At 46.9% G+C, this 21,102-nt stretch overlaps 1 protein-coding gene across 1 annotated transcript; it reads right to left on the bottom strand.

Moving 5' to 3' along the window:
- Positions 1-3,134: 3,134 nt before the first annotated feature.
- Positions 3,135-20,877, bottom strand: LOC135378235 (tubulin beta chain-like). The gene is made up of 6 exons (XM_064611192.1): positions 20,735-20,877; positions 14,101-14,209; positions 5,469-5,579; positions 5,136-5,380; positions 4,376-5,012; positions 3,135-3,526 (listed from the first exon to the last, which is right to left on the bottom strand). The coding sequence occupies exons 1-6, from the start codon at positions 20,789-20,791 to the stop codon at positions 3,345-3,347; spliced, it is 1,341 nt and encodes a 446-aa protein (XP_064467262.1). The 5' UTR covers positions 20,792-20,877; the 3' UTR covers positions 3,135-3,344.
- Between the last annotated feature and the right edge of the window lie 225 nt (positions 20,878-21,102).

Here is a 21,102-nt window from a genome sequence, read left to right on the forward strand (position 1 = left end):
TAAAGCAAGTTCATTCACTTCGCCCACCACCTTCTGGATCAGGCCGAGAACTGATGGAGTTGATCAGATCAGTTCAGTTCAGATCAGTTGATGAACTGAGTTGATGAACAGTTCAGATCCGTTGATGAGAGTGATTAGAGTTCACAAACTGAATGAATGCGGATTAAAGAGTTTGCAAATAGAGTCGTACCGCACACTAGTGCACAGACCACATGGTAGTATTTAGGATTTACGCAGGGTTTTCATTTGAGAGAGGCGTTTGAATTCCGTATGGGGGTAACCCACCTCATCTGAATTCTGCAGTGCACATTCATGTGCTATTCACGGTACCAAACTGCTAACGTGGCGTACGGTCAATATGCGAAACCATAAAACGTAAAATGCTCTCTTATAGCTCCGCTTCAAACATTCTGACCAGCCCCTCGTGTAATATGCACCCTCTTGCAATGCCAGATGAGAGTTCTTTACTTTCTGGAAATATTACCAATTCAAAGTATGCGTGCGAGCGAAATTCAAGTCAATTACCTACGATGTGTGCGGCTAATCGAACACATTATGGTACAAGTGGCTATGGAATATAACTAGAGCCTGAAGTTTTCGGGAAATATTTTTTCTAATTTCGAGGGGGGGAGGGGTTTAAGTCTGGTAAATAAACATGCATGTGCACTAAATTCATGCGAATTCGGGTGAAAAAAGTTCCAGTATGCTAAACTCGGGGAGAAATCAGCCTCAGTTACTCTAACTAACTAAGGGTTTGGTACAAACGGTGATGTAACTGCATCTGCTGCCAAACAAGCAAGTTAGTGCATTCCTACAGACGTCCCAGTGAGGGGCAATCTGCCGGGTAAAAATCGGGTTTCACCCTAAAGAGGCAACCTTCAATTCGAGGAATAATCGGGCGTAAAACCCTAAAACTCCAGGCTCTAAATATAACTAGGGTTCAGACTTTCCGATCTGTAGGTTTGTGTAGGTCCAATTGTCGTAGGTTTCGTTTGGCAAAAATCGGCGGCGTTCACTGGAGTGTTCAGTTCCCCGAAAAGTCGGAGTTTTTCGCAGATCCTCCGAGAGGCGCGGTCGAAGTCCTGGGGTGCCGCAACCAGCACGGAACGAAGGCTAGTCTGGTTCCATGCGGCGAGAGGCGTACCGCGACCAGCATGCGAGCCAGGGCACTCCTGAGCCAAATTTCCGCTTGAGACAGGGTGACTGTGAAGGCCCCCACCGGGCCACCAGAAGCATGGTCAAAACATTGCAAACAGCCAGCAAATTATTTACGCGTAGATTTTACGTATGTGCTCTCCATATCTTTAGATATGCACATACGGCTGATAATTTATTCTGCTGCATAAATGTTCTGCGCCTCGAAGCCCTACAGAAAAATTCTGACCGAGAAAAAAAGCGACACCGTGAAAAACAAATTAGAAATATTCCATTCTCTGTTCTATTGCGACAATTCTCGTCTCTCGCTTTATTAACCAACCTTAGGAGGTTCCGGGCAGGGTGTCGAACCGAAACGTTTTTCGTTCCGGTTCTATCATAAACGCTCCGGTACCGGTTCTGCTCCGGAGCAAAAAAATAACGGTTCATACCGGTTTTAACCGGTTCCGGTTCTGGTGAACATATTCATTCCCAGAAAAAAAAAATCAATGCTGCAATATGTAAACCCGTTTATATGCATACATGGTATTTCATATTAATAGGCAGCTGTGAAATTGGTAGCTCCTGGTTCCTGTAGGTGACTGTCTGTTCAAATAGGCTTTCTCCTTTCTTGAAGCGCATGATACAGACTGACTTGTTTGTTGTGATGTCATACGTAAAGTACTTTCTTGCTGGATTGGTGCGAGCGCGTCCCATCCAAATGCCTGTTGCTGCTTCCTCGCCAGCAAGCACTACTGCACGAGTACGACGCAAATCGAGGAACACCTTCACTCACAAACGCGCTCGACGGCTCAGTTTTCTTTTCTTCGTGTCTTGTCCACAAAAGAGGCGTCACTTCGCACGGGCTTGCCTCGCGGATACGTACATGTATTCAACTTCGCTGCTCTCAAACAAGGGACACGTTGCACCAGATTACCCATGGAGAAGCCGTTTCGCAGTTCCCTTGGGTCGCACATTGGTAGAGAGTCACAACCGGTCACATGTACATCTAAGTCCATGTGCGCGAACGATAAAACGTTACAAAGGGAGCCTAAGGGTCATAGTATACCGACAGACATTGCCCCGTAACCGAACCCTCGTAAAGTATCCATAACATGACTTCAGAACACACGACGACAGTTTCATTCGCCTACCCGTAGCCTAAACCGGCGAAGTTTTTGCTTGGACCGAAAACCGTTAAATAAATTTTTCGGTTTCCCGAAAAAAAAAACATACGGTTTCGATTCCGTTCCGGTTTGCACCAAAATAGCGGTTCTTTTCGGTTTTCGGTTCCGGTTTTCAATTCGCTCCGACACCCTGGTTCCGGGACCCCTTCCATCCGGCGCCTCCTCTGGGGAAGGCGCCCAAAACGGCTGCCTTCTTGCGTCCTCCTCGGAAAGGCTCTAACGTGAGTACAGGGCTGTTGTGCGACTGCCTGCATCTGAGGAGTGCCAGATGATACGGCAGATCTCTGACGTGGAGGAAGCAGCAGGGAAGATGCCAGTGTGCAGGATGGTACTTCATGCAGAAGACCACAGCAAGTCACAAAAGATAATGGAACATTCCGACGCAGGTACGTGTAAGACACGTGTATGTGTGTACACACACCGTGAAGCCCCGAGCAATGACATCAGAGGAGCTCGTATCCCAATCAACCCATTAGATCTCAGAAACATGCGGCCTCTCCCAAGGCCATCACCCTGGAGGGCAAATCGAACCGTGATGTGACCAGTGCGCCCCTTGTCATAGAACTTGGCTCGCTAGTTCTCATCTACTGTATGCAAAAAGGCAATGAGCTTGCGAACAATCACAAACATGGGGGTTGTGACAGTTCGCACAGAGTTCTATAGAGCTGTATGCCTAACGCACGTACGAGTCATCAATGTCAATGTGCTTGCAAGAGTGATATTCAGCTGTAGCTACTACAACAGCTTCTGCAGCTGACTTCTGGACACTAGACAACAATCATCTCACTTTAGAAACTGCATGTTACAAGTGTGTGACAGGTTCGCTGGAGACAGTTTTCTCTTTGGTCCTTTATTAAAATTTCAACTCTGCTTCTCAACGTCTAATTTTACAGCCTGGAGTTGTCCGAAATTTTGTTCGTCAGACATAAAATATTGAAGCCAATCCAGTGATGACAGCCATTCCGGAACTTCATCATTCGGTCTAGCCAATCAAAATATAGGAGAGACATTCCAGCGAGCAATTTAAGCAGTGTCGGCTATGGCGTCCTCGTCTTCGAATTCGCCTTCGTCGTCGGCTGTTGCTTCTTGATATTGCTGATATTCGGATACAAGATCGTTCATGTTGGATTCGGCCTCTGTGAATTCCATCTCGTCCATGCCTTCTCCAGTGTACCAATGCAAGAAAGCCTTGCGACGGAACATAGCTGCAAAACAACAGTGATGGAGTCAGGGAAGCAAGATGTCCACAGGATAAGCTATATAATCTGAACACATCAAAACCCATGTGCTCTACAGCTGAGCACGCTGCACAACCGGTACATAAGTGACCTAACGGTAACTGTTGCTCTGGTGAAGTGCACACAAGCGCCGACATGGGTGAACGTCAAATCAAATATCTGCTCAAAGTATCGCTTGCACTGGTGCAGACCAGTAGCGTAGCCAGAAAAATATTTTGGTAATGGTGTTTTACTTCTACAGGAACTTTACCTGGGGGAGAGGATTGCACCCTTGTCTCCCCTCTCCCAAATGCACTACTAAAGGTACGATCTCGGGGGGGGGGGGGGGGTCAACCTCCAACCCCCCCCCCCCCCCCGCCCCCCTCTGGCTACGCCACTGGTGCAGAAAGTACTGTGTGCACGTTTCACTACACAGTTGCAAACACCATCTCACTCCCATAAAGCAAGCCCAGCACAATCCTGACTTAGCCATCACAATAGCATGCCAACCTTAAGCTTCGGTGGTGTTTTTTTTTTGTGTGTGTGTTGCGCAAGGCAAAGAGGTGAGAGGTTCAACATCTCAACGAACCTTATGATACAGGTACTAGCATGCATGGGCCAGACCACTACAGTTCTGCTATATGCTCTGTTTGTCCATGGTGCATTCATCATTACATAGTGTGCCTTCCTTGGGTCTAATGATCGCATACTTATCGGCAGCACTTCGTTAACTTTCTAGAATTTGTTAACTAACGAATGTCTCAAAATGTCAGAATGAAAATCGAACTGATAGCAATCGTACTTCTTGAAGCGCACAAGTCAAACTGAGGAACCTACCCGTAAACTGCTCGGAGATACGCTTGAACAGCTCCTGAATGGCAGTGCTATTCCCAATGAATGTGGCGGACATCTTGAGACCACGAGGAGGAATGTCACAGACTGCGGTCTTCACATTGTTGGGGATCCATTCGACAAAGTAGCTGGAGTTCTTGTTCTGGACATTCAACATCTGCTCATCAACTTCCCTCATGCTCATGCGTCCACGGAAGATTGCTGCAACAGTCAGGTAACGTCCGTGTCGCGGATCACAGGCAGCCATCATGTTCTTGGCGTCGAACATCTGCTGGGTCAGTTCTGGAACACTAAGGGCTCTGTACTGCTGGCTACCACGAGATGTCAAGGGAGCAAAGCCTGGCATGAAGAAGTGGAGTCGGGGGAAGGGTACCATGTTGACTGCCAACTTTCGGAGGTCAGCATTCAACTGACCCGGGAATCGCAAGCACGTGGTGACACCAGACATTGTGACGGAAACAAGGTGGTTGAGATCTCCATATGTGGGTGTGGTGAGCTTGAGAGTACGGAAGCAGATGTCGTACAGAGCTTCGTTGTCAATACAGAAAGTTTCGTCCGTGTTTTCAACCAACTGGTGAACTGAGAGAGTGGCGTTGTATGGTTCTACGACTGTGTCAGAGACCTGCGGTACAGGGGCATAAGATTAGGGTTTGCTGAAGTTACAATTTTCCTTTCAGTTAGCCATATGGGCTTGGAAAACACAGGCGTGGGACCTGCAGGGTAAAGTCAAAAGCAGAGAGCTTGCCTTTGGGGAAGGCATAACACTGAATGTGGTCATGATCCTGTCGGGGTATTCTTCGCGGATTTTTGATATCAGGAGAGTGCCCATTCCCGATCCAGTTCCTCCTCCGAGTGAGTGGGCAAGCTGGAAGCCTTGGAGGCAATCACAACCCTCAGCTTCCTTTCGCACTACGTCCAACACTGAGTCAACCAGCTCAGCTCCTTCTGTGTAGTGGCCCTTTGCCCAGTTGTTTCCAGCACCACTCTGGCCTGAAGTAAGCACAAGGGTATGATGACATATTCGCATCTTCAAACTACGCCTACAAGGTAGAGCGTGGTACATTTCAACTATACCTACCAAAGATAAAGTTGTCTGGCCTAAAAAGTTGACCGAAAGGTCCCGATCTAACAGAGTCCATTGTTCCTGGCTCCAAGTCGAGGAGTATGGCACGTGGTACATACTTGCCACCTGTGAACGAAAGAGGAAACTTTCTCAAACCCGCTACCAACTGAGCAGTCGCAGGTTTCCAAAGCACAACTGAGTTGCGCCTTGGGGTCTTGACCGCTATTGCTGATGCAGGACTGCCAAACCAAGGGAGTCCTTCAGAGTGCATTCCGTAGAGAATGAAGATACGGTACGCGTCTCATCGTGCTATTACATCACGGCTACATGTGCGAACAAGAACACTCAGCGGCAGGTTCCATTCCTCAACTCAATAGCAATATGAACTGCTTCTGCCACCATCCCACAATGGACTACTCTGGCGAGTGTTCTATTGACCACGTTCAAAATCATGTTACCGTTTGTTATAGGGATGGCAGAATGAACAGTCGTGCTCTACTACTCCTGCATTTAGTATCTTCTGAAGCACACATTCGGGTTTACTATGGGGTGATTTCACACCGAATGAGGCAGTGTGGCCCCGTCGACCTCGAGATTTTGCCAATATATATTGAAGCCTGGTGCGTAGGAAGTACATTGGCGGAGCAAATATCTGCAAATATATTGTTTTTTAAAAATCTTCAAGAATGACCATTTTGAGCACTGCACTTCCTCACAATTTTCAGTCCTCGTATCTTCGTAACCATTACGGCTATGCCGTAAAATTTTTCCACACTTACTGCCTATGTGCTGCTGTACTGTTTGCCCTATCTTTAGAGTTCTAGGTTTTGCAGGCGTCTGGATAAAAAAATTGCGAAGTAGTCTCATTTGCAAAAAATCGCAATTTTTCGGCGCCATAACGCAAATACCAGAAAGTTAACATGAGTGACATCGTTCTGTTAGTCTTTAAACGCTCTTTCCATTCGTATAAAACACGTTGTTGGAAAATCTCGGACATACTTCCTAACGCGCGGTTAGTGAGGGGTGGTTTGGCAAAAACGCGCAACTTCGGTAGCGTATTTTCCATATTCGCCCTATCGTGACGTGGTTCGTATTCGTCACAGATGTTGATGACAAGCTCACATAGCGTACTGAAAAAAATTTCACTTCAGAAGTGGCCGACGTTCCGTTGCGGACACTCAAACGTAACCCCATCACAGCAACATATATGGCGCGGTGTCGAAGCCGCGGTCGCGTTTTATGGCGCCGTAATTTGACAAGGGTCACACACAAGGTGCGAACTAAGAAGCTGCGCATTTCCTGCAGAGCGCCTGAGATCATGTGCCATAAAGCAGTGAAAAGTAATTCGCTTTCCGAGTAGTTATTGGAGAGGCGATCGGCAGAAGAGAAGGCGCCTTCATGCCACTTCATCTAGGCAGAACACTTTCTATTCCTGCTGTGTGCGAGAACAACAAAAACCTCAGTGCTCCTTTGGAAGGGCGTAATGAGCAGAGGTCATAACGCAGACCGTGTGTTCTGTGCAAATTACGGTGGTAAGAATTACTAAGCACAAGCAACCTAGTAGCAGGGAAGGGTAACGGTAACGGAAACAGAAACGGTATATTACTGAAATTGGAGATGGTAACGGAAACGGAAACGCATACCACGGTCCTCCATTACCGGAAACAGAAACGGAAACGAATTTATCGTCCGGTATTAAATTCGGGTAATGGCTATTCCTGTTGTGCGATTACATTTGAGTGACTTTTCATTTTTTGCATTTGTATTTTGATGACTATTCCCTGTAATGCTCTAAATACTACACGAGAGCACGGGAAGAAAGCGCAAATTGGATCTCGAGGATGCATCCCTCACTTACCACGCCCCAGTCCTCATAACTCCGTGACATCAACATATTACTATACTCCACCATAGCACGAGGATGCCAGCCTATGATATTTAGTTTACTTATCTTGTACTTTTTTTATTTTCAATGTGGCCATGGCAGTATTATTTACTATTGAGAGCGTCCGCTTATGAATGCGACATTGGATTAAAGCTACGCCCGTCTTGAGTTGCTGGACTCTGAGTGACTGAAGACTGAAAACATGTTCCTACATATATATATATTATCCTGCAACATGTGCGCATCCCAACGACGTAAAATTACTTGTGTAGTGTCTACGCGTGACACCGAAGCAGCACTTGGGCAAAACAGGGTGCTGATAGGGCCGGACGGGCTGTCCTCCCGCAGCTCTGTAGCAACCGTTCCATTACCGGAAACAGTAACGGAAACTAAACGAAATTGAAAGGTCGGTATCAGAAACGGATAACGGAAACGAAAATATAGCAGTAACGAAAATGGAAACTAACGGAAATACGTCCGTTATCCTTCCCTGCATAGTAGCAAAGTGGGTGTTTACTGCAACGGGACACGGGAAGAGTCGGTGTGGCGCAGTTAAGCACAATGCCACACTATACAACCTAGATGTACGGCAAATAAGGTAATTAGAAATGCGAAGCTGCCCAATGTTCAGATTCTTCATCTGGTGGCGCAAAGCATCGCAAGCTTTCGTTCAACTAAAAACGAGAATAGGAACACCTCCAGCCAGTTCCTGGAATATACAGTCCTCACATGTGTGAGAAAGCAGGATGAACAGGTAATGGCGTTCATGTAGTCTTCACAGCAAAAACTTCGAAGAGCGCATGGAGGAAAGTATCCTTCCACTGTTAGACTTTGTCCAATTTTCTGTTTATCATCAATCAAGACTGTGCGTGCTTTGAATTTGTGTTTTGCGCGTATAGCCAACGTTCATACAGACCTACAGAGCGTAACTCCTGTCTTTGTTTTGATATTTGAACTTTGTTTCGTAATAAATTTTATAAACCAGAATTTGACTATCTCAAATGTAACATGAAGCCACGAAAATCCGCTGTTCGCCCTCGCTGCGCCCGTCACGAACCAGCCACGGTAGGGGGGTGCGCGGAAAGTCCGAATATGATCTTCAGCCACTTCTGAAGTGAAATGTTTTCCAGTACGCTGTGACGGTCCGAGCTTCTTGATAAAATCTGTTTCATAGACTTTTTCCAATTTTCTAACATCAAAGGGACAGCGCGCCCTGTTGCTTTCAAATGGTCGCAAAAGCTAGTGTTCCCCCACAGTTGAAAGCCATAAAACTTTAGTTGACATGTATGCAGTCTCTCTCCGTGGGAAGGGTGACATCTGCTCCTCCTTAGACAGTGTTTTCCCCTAGAGGCGGCTTTGTGTAGAAGGCAGCATAACTGTTTGTTAACGGAAGCAGTGGCAATTACAGCGTTCTTCGAATGCAGTGTCGGACACACATGTGTTTTTGGTTTGGCGTACGTGACTGACCCGGGCTGTGTCATGGCGCGGGAAGATTATATAAACCATGGGTGACTTCGAGAGAGGGAGAGAGTGGGACAGTCGCCTAAACAGTCAGTGGTAGTTTGCATCGAGGGTCGGAACCAGCAAAGCGTCATCAAGATGTGATCCAGAGCGGGAGCCCGGACGGAAGCCCGGAGGGAGATGGACGACGGCGGCGCCTTGATGCCTGGAACCCACCTTCGACCTGAGGGTTCGTCCCCGAAGTCTCCTTCCACCTGCGCTGACGCCCGGGCAACCGAAGTTACGACCTAGAGGCCCAGCTGGCGGTGACTGACCGGAAAGAGGTGCACCCGACGACGATGTGGCGAGCGAACAGACGGATCGACGAGGGCGGTAGCCGAGCTCCTGGGACCGAGCCTCCAAGTGGGACGGTAGGCCTGCCGCCAAGTCTCCGTCTTCGCTATTGTTTGACCCGGCCGTGGACCAAGAATGGAGACCAGAGCGGATGAAGATCGACGGAAGCAGCAACAGAAAGCAACAGCATGGAAAGCCGGCCGCGTACGTCACTGCCGAAGTCGTCCTCAGAGCTCGTCTGCCACGCCATCGTCCATGGCCTGGTGAAGATGGGGTGTCGTCGGGGTGCGCAAAATCAGGGTCAGTCACTCTTGCCGCGTGTTGTGTCTGCCTCGTTTGTACATGATTCACGTAGTCATTTCCCGCGCGTTTTTGTATAATTGTTCATTTGAAGTATATCATGCGATATAGTTAAGTTGGGTCCGCTTTATCTCATGTGTATCACTGTCGCGATTCCTGTAATATTTCATGCCAAGTGAATAACACCGTTGCAGTTGAGCTTTCATTAAATCACGTTTTGTTGTTGTTAACGAAGTATGTGATTGTCATTCCTTCTCGCCTCTGCGGGTGCCCACGTTGAGTGTATCCCCTTTTCTTGTTGAATTTTGTGCTCCGTCACCTTTCGACATCAGAAACGAGGGACGTCACAACGCTATGTGAGCTTGTCATGAACATGTGTGAGGAATATGAACCACGTCACGAGTGGGCGAATATGGAAGAGACGCTAACGAAGTTGCGCGTTTTTGCCTTACCACCCCCTTCACTAAATGCGCGTTAGGAAGTACGGCCCAGATTTTCTAACGTGTTTTATACGAATGGAAAGAGCGGTTAAAGACGAACAGAACGATGTCACTCATGTTAACTCTCTCGTATTTGCAGAAAAGCAGTTACGCGCCGAAAGAGTGATTTTTTGCAAATGAGGCGACTTTGTGATTTCGTATCTAGACACCTATAAAACAACCTCAAAGATGGAGCAAACAGTACAGCAACACATAGGCAACAAATGTGGGAAAAATTAACGGCGTAGCCTGAAAATTGTGAGGAAGCGCAGTGCTCGAAATGATCAATTAAAAAAAAAAAAAAAAAAACATTTTCAGCTGTTTCCTCCGCCAATGTACTTCACTAGGCTTCAATATATATTGGAACGAAAAAACAATCAGGTCCACAGGACCATTCTCCCTGACTGCGTGAAATCACCATCGACCAAGAACCCTCGAAAAAATTTGCCCAGGCATGCTTGTGCGGATTCTCAGCGCTCAGCTCGAAGGGGATGCTCATGGTAATGCCTGTGGGCGACGGACATTTATTCAGTGGAACAGCTGCAGTTATTCAGACTCGTCTTAGTTACTATAAAGTTCAGTTGTGGTCAGGGCATCGGAAGTTGGGGCAATGGGGACAGCTGCCCCCCCCCCCCCCCCTGCATTCACGAAGATCGGGCAGAGTGTGCGGTATTTTCACAAGGAAACTGTTACAGAATTTGTTAACTTGTATGAATCTTGCTTTCTGCGTTTCTTTGAAGAAAATGGTTACATCGCGTAAATACATTCACTGGTCCAGTCACTATCCCTCTGACACGAAGCACATGTCCATATCTGTTATTCTCGTAGAGGAATACTATGCTGCTGTTTCCGGCCGTGAAACAGGTGGTCGAACGGTTTCAGGAAGTCTACATCATCATCAAAGCCAAATCCCAGATGGAAACACCAGTGCATCAGTCCGTAAAAGGATTTGTTCTCGTAGATTCCATTTACGAAGCCGCAAAAAAAGAAAAAAAAGTCACACCTCCGCGTTTACGTCGTGCTTCACTTCTCGGTCGACCCACTTGCTCGCCTACTTGGCTGCTCTCGTTTTATTTTTCAACGTACACCTACGACAGAGTCTAGCGTACAATGGCCAAGGCCAGCCGGACGTTATACAGGCAGAACCGGACAACAAGCCATACATGGTAGCGGCCCACATCTGTCACGGCTGCTCCTTGTATACGACCTCAAAATGCGCATCACATACTATTGCACTCAGAGGCGTTGTCTGGAAACGACACTGGCAGAAACAAAGCAATACGATTAACCTATTTCTTGCGGCACTGCAGACAATGCCAAAGGAATCTTCCCGAGGTAGCCCCTGGTAGCGCCCGTTCTAAAGAGGACTAGAAGATAATGTTTAAGATAAGAATTACAATTGTGCCCTTCACGGAAACCGCAGTGACCGTAACTGCAAATTTTTAACCACTTGAGCAACTGGTTGAGTTTGTTATAAGCAGAGTTCGAGGTAACTCGTTACTGTAACTAAGTTCCTTTTTTTGGTAATTTATAACTTAACTCGGTACTTTTGCGCCGTGGTAACTTTCAGAGGAACTCGTTCCTTTTTCAGGTAACTTTGCCAAAGTAACTTAAGTTAAGTTCCAAGTTACTTTTAACTCGCTTTTCACTGACGTCCACATATTTTCTTGCTTTCTCTCCGGTTCCTTCATGGCATTTTTTGCCATAAAACGTGATATTCACTCAATGACAGTATTTTATTCAGGAAGTAAGAACCGCTGCCATTGAAATTAAGCTGAGCCATTGCGCGCCCACAGGGAGTAAGATGCAAAGCGTTCGAATAGACCTCTACCAGAGAAACGTCACCATGACTTTGGTAGGCAGACTAAAACCGAAACAAACCGGAAGGAGAGGGCTGGGTTCCACGAACGGGCACTTGCTCGCTGCCTCCCCCATTGAAAGAAAAATCCCCTCATGTCCGTGGCTTTCGGCCGCGACCTTGTTCACCTCTAGCTTCGCTGTCGAACACTATGACGTCATTTGTTTACAAACAGGGAGAGGTCTATTGTTGGACATAAACGAAAACGATCTGAGCGTGTTGCACTCCTCTGCAGGCAACTCAAGGTCTAAGTCAACTGCTCACGCGCGCTGCATCTGCGTAATGCTATTTTGTGTCCGAAGTAACTTGGAAGTAATTCGTTCTTTTTTTTTTTTTAAGTAACTCGGTAACTGCGAGTTACATTTCAGGCTGAAGAACTTCGTTATTAACTTAGTTACATTTTGCACACGGTAACTTGTAAAGAGTTCTTTTTGACGAGTAACTTCTCAATCTATGGTTATAAGTGATGATAAAATGTACGCTAAAATCACGTCGTATTAAGCTGTGAAAGGCGCTTGGTATCATTGCTGTGTGCAAAACCTCGCATACAGGTAATTTCTACGGATGTCTGGTTTGCGTTCTAGTATTCCGGGATTCACCAACCGTGCACCTTCGCCGACAAAGCGCACATCGCAGCTGGCCACGACCTGCCAGACGGCTAGCCTATAGTTGCTTGAGTTTTCAATGGATGGTGCACGAGTCGACCTCAGGGTTGCCGCGTCTTGGACTCCGTAAAGTTCGCTTGGTGCAGCAAACCTTGAAATCACATTGCTAAAAAAAAAAATGCTCAATGTACAGCAGGTTTTTTTTTTTTTTTTTGCATCTGAAGCGTCCAGTTTGCAGGCTTTGAGAAAAGCACAGTTTCTATGGATGTACGTATCACTTCACGGTACCTTTAATGATTACTATCTCTGAGGTTATCGTGGGAGGTTCGTTGCAGCTTTCCAACATGTGTCTTACGGTACACGATATTTTCTCACAGAACCACTGAGGATAAAATCCCGTGTCCTCAGATTCCGACCGAATTTATGCCACTGTAATCCACGTGTCTCAATCTCCTCAAAATCTTTCTCTATGTGACGTCGTGGGGTGTCGAATCTACCGACGCGTCTGGCAACACCTGCTCCTTCAAGGTCGATTTCCGTCCCCTTACCGCAGCTGCCGATAGTTTTCCAACGTCGGGCGTAGAGCGGAGACCGGAAAGGTGCGCGCGCTGTTGCTACGAGACAGACGCCAGAGCTCGTGGTGACGTCACCCACTCTTCGAGAGTCCGAAACTATGAAGTTTTGCGGGTTCATTCGAAAACGTCCGACAGCATTTATATTTTGGAAACCAGCTCCCATGGCATAGTATAGTTGTAATGACCGCTTTCCACGCAGAGACTGGGAGGTGACGCGGCTTCGAATCCCCGCACAGGCTGTGCTGTCTGGGGTTTTCCGGCAGACTTTCCAGACGAATGCCGCCACAGTTCCCCCTGAAGTCGGCAAAGGACGCATGCTAACCCCCTCCTCCCCTCCTCCCGTCCCCCACTCCTTCCTGCTGCCCTCTCTCCACGTCTGTACGCCGTTCATAGCCCGCCGCCCATTGCTTCGCGGCGCTAACACGGAATTTCAAAAATATATATATTTTGCATATCGAGACCTTGAGTGATGATTTATAATACGGAACACATGTTTATAGAGCACGGTATGTCAATTTGACTACTTTCCGCAAGCCTTGAGCGTTGTGCAAGTGTGAAGACACGAGTTGCACACCAGGCGGTATATGAACATCACAATAACTTTTACAACTAAATATGGCTTACAACACCAGCTATTGATCGAGCATTTGGCACAAAGCCAGGAAATGAACAACAACAAAACAAAAAAATATCAGGTGTATAGCCCCTTTTAGCCCAACCATCGGAAACGCCCATGATGGTATAAGTTTTTAACGCGCAGAAATTACCATAAAAACTCGACGCTGCACTGAATCTCCAGTCTGCAAAAAAAAAAAAAAAAAAAAAGGTGAGTCTGCCCTGGCAAACTCGCCACGGAAAATACTATACATTCTGTCTGCATAGTTTTTTTTCTTCTCGAACGTTCAACTCATCGGCGGTTCACGGTCGGTCACGTCGCTCCCACTCTCCCGCATTTGTTGCAGAATTCTGAGAGGGGCCGCCAGAGACGGAGCGCACGAGTGCTCAATATAACAACCGCGTTTGGAAACACTTCCTATAAGATTACCATCTGAAGACAAAGTGCATGCAGAACAAATACGAAATGGGAGATACAAGGAGACGTCTTTTAGCCCAAGGACAGCGAACAACAAAAGAGAAAAGGGATGCGTTACCGGAGGCTTCATTGTAGTAGACGTTGATGCGTTCCAACTGGAGATCCGAGTCGCCGTGATAGCTACCGGTGGGGTCAATGCCGTGCTCGTCTGAGATCACTTCCCAGAACTGCGAAATGGAGACAAAAGAATTACAAACGAGTCAACACATACTAAATAGTGAATTTAAAATATTGAGAATGCTGGGAGTCCCGCACAAACGGCTACTAATTCCTTCCGGCCGTTGCCAAGCATCCATGTAACGTGTACAACAGGTTTAGAAATACGTGGTGCCTGAAACGTGGACTAATCAAGGAATACGTCTATAATGAAGACGCTACAGAAGGATAAATTTCGAGTACCAAATTGCCAGTAGCCACCGTTCACGCCGTAATAGTGCTCTTTATGTCATAATATGAAGCAGCATCTCCACGCAGAGAGGCTGTTTCGAATTTCTTTCGAACGTCGGCTCGGATAAATTGTAGATTCTGGGTATTTAATTTCCTCATAGTCGACGGCCACCAGCATAATTTCTGCGACGGAAATGGATCGGAGAGGCCTACAGAGACGGTTTCGTGGCAGTTAACGACCGCCGCTGAAATGACGTCGCGGAACGCTCATGTGTTACCATAGCAGCAGAGGAAACGAATGCGCATCGCAGAAACAGACCAGTGCTTTGAAACTTACGTAGTGCTACCTCGGGAAATTGTCGGCTCTGTATTTACATTGCATACATCAAAAGGCCAGGAACAGTGTTGTTGTGCACTCCCGACCACGAAGGCATTCGACGGCAAGGCCACGATTCAGTACTCCAATGAATATGCAGCGCCCAACGCTCCCGTACCGTTTAGTAGTACATGGAAGGCAAAACCACAGAGCATAGCCGCAAGAAAATTAAGCTGGGCGTGGTTGATGCTTACCACCGCCATTGGTTAATGGTCCACTTCCGGGGAACACGACCGCTGTGACGCATTAGCCATGTACGCGTAGGGCATCGAGGAAGCAGCAATGGGGGCCGTACGCCATATTTGGCGCACTAGCCGGTCGTGCTGATCGTCAGAATTCGTTTGCCTCCTACTGGAATAGTCTTTTTTCTCTCTCTATTTAAAGCAGAACTTCGATTTATTGATGCTAAACGCCCTATGTCTCTTCTGGCATGTTGCAGTGTCTCCTTTTCTTCGAGGTCCTACGAGACAGTGTGCGTGATACCTTTTATGTACTCCATACGCAACAAAGTTGCCGTAATTGGGTGGTTTAGTATGCTAGCTTTATTTCTTTCGAAAATGATTTTATAGGGTATTTACTCTTCAATCTGGAGCTGGATCCGTTGGAAAATTGGGCCTACAAATAAGCCAAATATAGGCTTCATGATGAAAGCTGTGTAGGCGAACCGATTGTTCATCTGCCCAATCCTATGGAATTGGATTTTACGCACCGTTCTTCGAAAGTACCGTACATTTAAAATAGTAATCCGTAATAGTAATAGTAAAAAGTAATCCGTAAAAGCGACAACGAGTCGCTACAGGACAAGGGACACACAGGAGAAGTGGCAACCTCAAACCAATCATAAGTACAGTTTACTTGAAAGTTGCGGCTTGTCCTAGTCTGCCATTGTGGCTTACTAGCTACGTTTACATGAATGCGACAAAGGCGTATCGTATCGACTTATCGCAACAAATCCTCTCCGACAGGGTCACGTCAACTAATCCACTGCACTCTAAATCTTTTCACACCTTTAAAGGTGTAGTAGCGTGCATGGCGCACGCCTTTTTAGGTGTAATTTTGGTAACATCATAATGGAGCACGGTTTCGCACAAATTTTCTTTACTCGAGTGTTGTCTGTCCTCCAAAAATTCAGTCTTGCAACATCTCAACATTGTTGAACAGTGTTGTAGACACTTGCGCGTGCTCGATTATCGATAGCGATGCATATATGCATTAGCTCGTACCTACGATATCCAAGACATAATGAAAGCAAGATTTGCACTGACACTTGATCTTTAGTAATGCTTTCCGAATTTTGTTAAATATCATCCTGGAGATGCAATGTTACGCAACCAGATTGAATGTGCATAGCGCACACCTTTAAAGGTGTGAAAAAGTTTACAGTGTGGTTGGGATAGGTGAGTGGGTGATTTGGATTTATCTGGCGCAAGGATAACAAGTCGGGATAGGTGAATGGAGGTGCAATAACTCGAAACGGTACGCTTCTGTCGCATTCAGAGCCGCGGTTACATGAATGCGACAGTACCTGTATCGTATCCAGTTATCACTCCTCCTCGCACCTGACCCGACCGGCGGATTGGTTAGCGGGGATACATATTCATCATGGATGTATGCAGCACAGAGACCACAGTTCTGTCTTCGTCTCTGTGCTGCATACATCCACGATGGTTAATGTGGCCCTGTCGGAGAGGATTGTTGCGATAAGATACGCTTTTGTCGCATTCCGTATTAAGTTCGCATCCAGTCAATAGAGAGTTTTAGGAACACGTAGAAGTTTCACGATAACGTTTCCGGAAACATAAGCCAACTGCCTGATTCCTTTGGAGTGGGTGACATGACTTTGGGAGTGTCCGACAACTATTGAAACTATCTGAAACCTGGCAAAAAAAAAAAAAAGACACACACACACATTTTGATGATGATGATGATTGGAGTGTTTGAATGCCAAAGACCTGGCGAAATTCAAGTGGCATAATTGGAAATCCAAAATGCAGACAGCGCTGCAAGCACGACAAACGGCAGAATGTGAGCGTCGTCTGTCAGCATCCGCTCCATCGCATACCGACGGAGTCTCCACGATTACATGACCATCACCGAGGGGCTTTCTATAGCAAGAAGATTTGAGCAGCAATCACGCAATGCCGGAAGTTCATTACGCGTGTGACGGAGCAAAAAAGTCGGTACCCTTCAAGAGCTCGTCACGGGAAAGAGCTACCTGCTAGACCGGATGTCTTCGGCAGGCAGTCCACGTCCAACACTGAGGGTCCCTACCTCCGGTCACGCTTGTCTTTCCGTAAGAGCAGCCAGGCGCAGCAGAATGAGTACTTTCGGGCTTGTTTTGTTCATGTTTGTTCTTTTTTCAGCAGCGCCATAAGGGTCGTTCGCGTCGTACGACTGCTGATGATCATGTCAGTCTTTTTTTATTCCGTGTTATGCCGCGAAGCAACGGTGGCTATGAGCAGCGCACCGATGACAAGAGACGGAGAGAGGACAGCAGGAAGGAGGGGGCACAGGGGGGTTAGTATGCGTCCTGGGCAGACTTCAGGGAAAGACACTGGGAAAGACACTGGAAACCCTAGCTGCCAGGGACGTCAAAATGATGGGCGACCTCCACAGAAACCTCAAAAGTCTGGTTGAGTGACGCCGTTCGTGAGATGTATAATAACATTACCAAACTTTTTGCTTGTGTGCGTTGGTGTGAAGGGAGCACGGAACCAGCGTACTTGTACATGTCACATGACGTCTGCAGGGCACTAGCCTACACAAAGGTTCATAGTGGACGCAACGTGGACTCTTCAACGTGGTCTGGTAGGCGGAAACCAGATGATTAGATAGTTAAACTACGGTCGTAGCAAATAACCAACGGAAGAACGTACTGACTCTTCACGGAAATATATTTCGTAATGTTGCCGTATATATAATTATACCGCAATATATTCTTCCATGCGCTCCGCCCGTAGCTGAAGTATCTAACCATCAGCTTACCAGGTGACGTCATTTAGTGTGCTGTTGCATGCAATATAAACTTTTGTGTAGACCAGTGTCCTGTAAAAGTCAGTCACATGTTAGAATGTGAATGCATAGTTGTGGGGGGTTCTACTCCCTAGTTATTTTCGCGCACGTCGTTCCACGGACTCAGACACCTGCCAGTCGCCCTAGGTATGAGCTTTCATTACATTCTGCCGTGTGGGTACATTAATCAGTTTTACTTGTCTGCTCAAGACAAACATCACAGGAGATTGTTTGCCACGATGTCTCGATATTAGCAGGGAACGTTACGCATAGCATCAGTGGTTTACCTAGGATTTCGTCCTTGGGGGGTGTTGGGCTCCGCAAGGGGGTGTATTTACATGCTTTTGACTAAATATTGCGCAATCTCACAAAATTTTAGGGGGGTCTCCTTCAGATTTTGGGGGGTGTTATGGGGGTGCAGGGGGAGGGTCTAGATAAATCACGCACTGCATGACGTTCTTGCAGAAATAATGACAATAAGAAAAGATAAGGTATCGCATCTTGTTGTGTTTAGTGTATGACACTTGAGTATCTTTATCTGACGTTTCGTGAAAAACTGCAGTGAACTGCACCGCGCAGTTCATCATGGATGCACTCTAAAAACTTCACCACACAACACGCTCAATGCCAGGCCAGTCAGCATTTCGAATGACATCGCTATGTCTCTTGATTCTCTGGGGACAAGGGGATGTACGCCAGTTTTGTAACGCTTTGCGTATGTGCATAATAGAGATTTAGAGAATCGTAAGCGCCCTCTCCGTTTCCGTATCGCTGTCAGTCAATCAGATATCAGGCAAAGGGCACTCAGGCAGTTGGCTCATCATGTTTTCGGAATCCTTATCGTGAAACGTTAAGTCTTCCCAAAAACTAATATGAAAGCAGCAAAATGTATTTCGGGAAGCCCTCGCTTGTCTTCAAAAAAAAAAAAAAAAAAAAAGAAAGAAAACGGACAGCATAAATGGAGATACTGCAGGGGTGCCAAGCAGAGCTCGCCATCCTTGCAATTTCTCCATTACTGGCGTAGGTTCGTACAGCTTCCGATACCATTGCGCGTACCTCACCAGATAAAGGACTACTTTTATTCCAAATTTTCGTGTGTAAAGCCCTCTGCAGGATAAAGACACTCTTCGAGCAATGGGATTTCTTTTCACGTGAATCATACGACACACGGATGCTACCTCCTTGTACAGCCATGCTGTAAGGTTACGTATGCATGCGTGAGTATACGTCCAATGGGATGTAGTTCCGTAGCCGGGCTTATGGCTTTTTTCAACAAACGGAAATAGACATCAAATAACAGATGATTTTACCAGGAAGATGAGAAAATAACGGAAAAAATGAAACAAGAATCAACTTCGTATGTCGTGCGAAACGTATAAAAATTAAAATTTATCGCCGGTTTCTTCGAGATGATCTGCCATGTTGACTGAGGTTCCCAGGACCCAACCGGCGGCACAGTCTCATGCCCGCACCGCCTAGTGCGTGCCTGAAAGGGGCGCTCCCCCCCCCCCCCCAGACCCCCAAATATGTCAAACCCAAACTGACTCAACCCAAGTTGGGCTGAGGTTGAGGTAAAATAACCCAACGCAACGCCCTACCTCTTGCAAGATGGCAACCGCCGAGTCCGTTAGGCATTGCTGTGTTTCTCCTGCGCTAGAAGTGCATCAGATGGTGTTCAAATGCATATGAAAAAGCTTCTAGACCACACATTTTTATTTAAAAAATTATATTCGGTATAAAGCCTTTCACTTCAATACATTATTTCGCTTTTAAACACGCCGGCTAATTTTTAAAAGCCATAAGCCCGTCTACGGAACTACACCCGAGAAGGAAGCTGCGAAGCGCTTTTCACACTTTGATCGTTCTCGTAGCTCTCATAGATGTGAAAGGTGCTCTGCCGCATACCTAATTACAAAATTTGTACAGAGCTGAACAAAATTTATGGAACGCGCGAGCGGTGTATTTTCTCCTCGGTGCGACACCCTAGCGACGGGCGGAAGCGGGCTCGTTCACTCTAGTTCGCTCGTACAGAGGCGGGGAGAGGAGTGCGCCGGTAGCGACATCAATCCAAACCAGTTCGCGAGCGCATTCAAGCGATACCGAAGCCAGACAAAAAAGTTGAGAACTCCGACTTAACATATGTGAAGTCGGAGTCTTTGTTATGTTAAGTCGGAGTTCTCAACTTTTTTGTCTAGTTATGTCGTCTCTCGGCTTTTGGTGTATTTTTGCATCATACCGAAGCCGCCGCGGAGTGTCGCAACCAGCGCAATCCCCCCTCCCCCGGACGAGTGAACTACTACCGCTTCCGCACGTCGCCAGGAGAAAATGCGCTGCTCGCGCGTTCCGTAATCCTTTGTCCAGCACTGTACGTGTGCTACTGGGCGTGGTTTCTACAGTGGCAAGACTTTTCTTACCCCGTACTAAGGAAACAAACAACTTCGTCTGTCTGTCTTCGGAGTGTATGTCACGTGCATGAACAAGTAGGCATGTATACCATTGATCGGCGGTAATGTTTGCTACTGCGTTTAACTGCTCCACCCTGTACATTCAATGTCGCACACGCCGCAAGGGAAAGCCCACCGACAACCCAGTGAGTCACTGCAAATCAATAGGGTGTATTCACATAACGTCAAACGAACGCGTTCGGCCGCCATTGTGGTGGTCACTTTTTCGGCGCAGCTGCCGAGATTTTCTAGCGTGTGCTAGAAAACGCACCCTAGAATGGTGTTTTGAAATCCGGTCACGTACACCCCCTTCTTTTATCCCAAAGACACTTCGTGATTGTCGTTCTCACGGTTTCTTTTACGAAAACTATGGTTGCCGCATTGAAAAATCGCGCAGTCTGTCATCTTTCAATGCCGCTACCACGAAAAATGACCACCTGTGGGAGGAAATAAAAGCTATGTCGTCTGCTTACCTTCGCACCGATCTGGTTACCACACTGTCCGGCTTGGATGTGCACAATTTCACGCATATTGTACTAATATAGTTTAAGAAACGTCGAGAGATAGGCAACAAGTCTCGTCAGCACCGTAAACCGTGTGGCGAATGCCGGGGAAACGCCTTCGCCTTACTTTTATAGCTCCCTCTCTCTCGCTTCCGTGAGAGGGCGCATCATTCGCCTTTGCCCAAATTCGGACAAACAGATGACGTTGGACGCCAGGAACCGGTTGGTATTCCCACATTGTTCTTTGGCGGCCCCCGTACCTACCATATGTGATAGATGCTGTGGCTTTTCTTTTCAATTTTGGCGTATAAAAAAATTAAGTGACCAGGGACAACTAA

The sequence above is a fragment of the Ornithodoros turicata genome, chromosome 1 (genome assembly GCF_037126465.1).
Source record: "Ornithodoros turicata isolate Travis chromosome 1, ASM3712646v1, whole genome shotgun sequence".
Classification (NCBI taxonomy): Eukaryota; Metazoa; Arthropoda; class Arachnida; order Ixodida; family Argasidae; genus Ornithodoros; species Ornithodoros turicata.

What these genes read in the sequence shown, in the direction of transcription:
- LOC135378235 (XM_064611192.1), bottom strand. Translation starts at nt 20,791, where the DNA reads ATGCGTGAAATTGTGCACATCCAAGCCGGACAGTGTGGTAACCAGATC. An exon ending in CTACTACAATGAAGCCTCCG is followed by an intron (nt 5,580 to 14,100) that starts GTAACGCATCCC and finishes TTTCGTTCACAG; the next exon opens with GTGGCAAGTATGTACCACGT. An exon ending in TATCTCCGAGCAGTTTACGG is followed by an intron (nt 3,527 to 4,375) that starts GTAGGTTCCTCA and finishes GTTGTTTTGCAG; the next exon opens with CTATGTTCCGTCGCAAGGCT.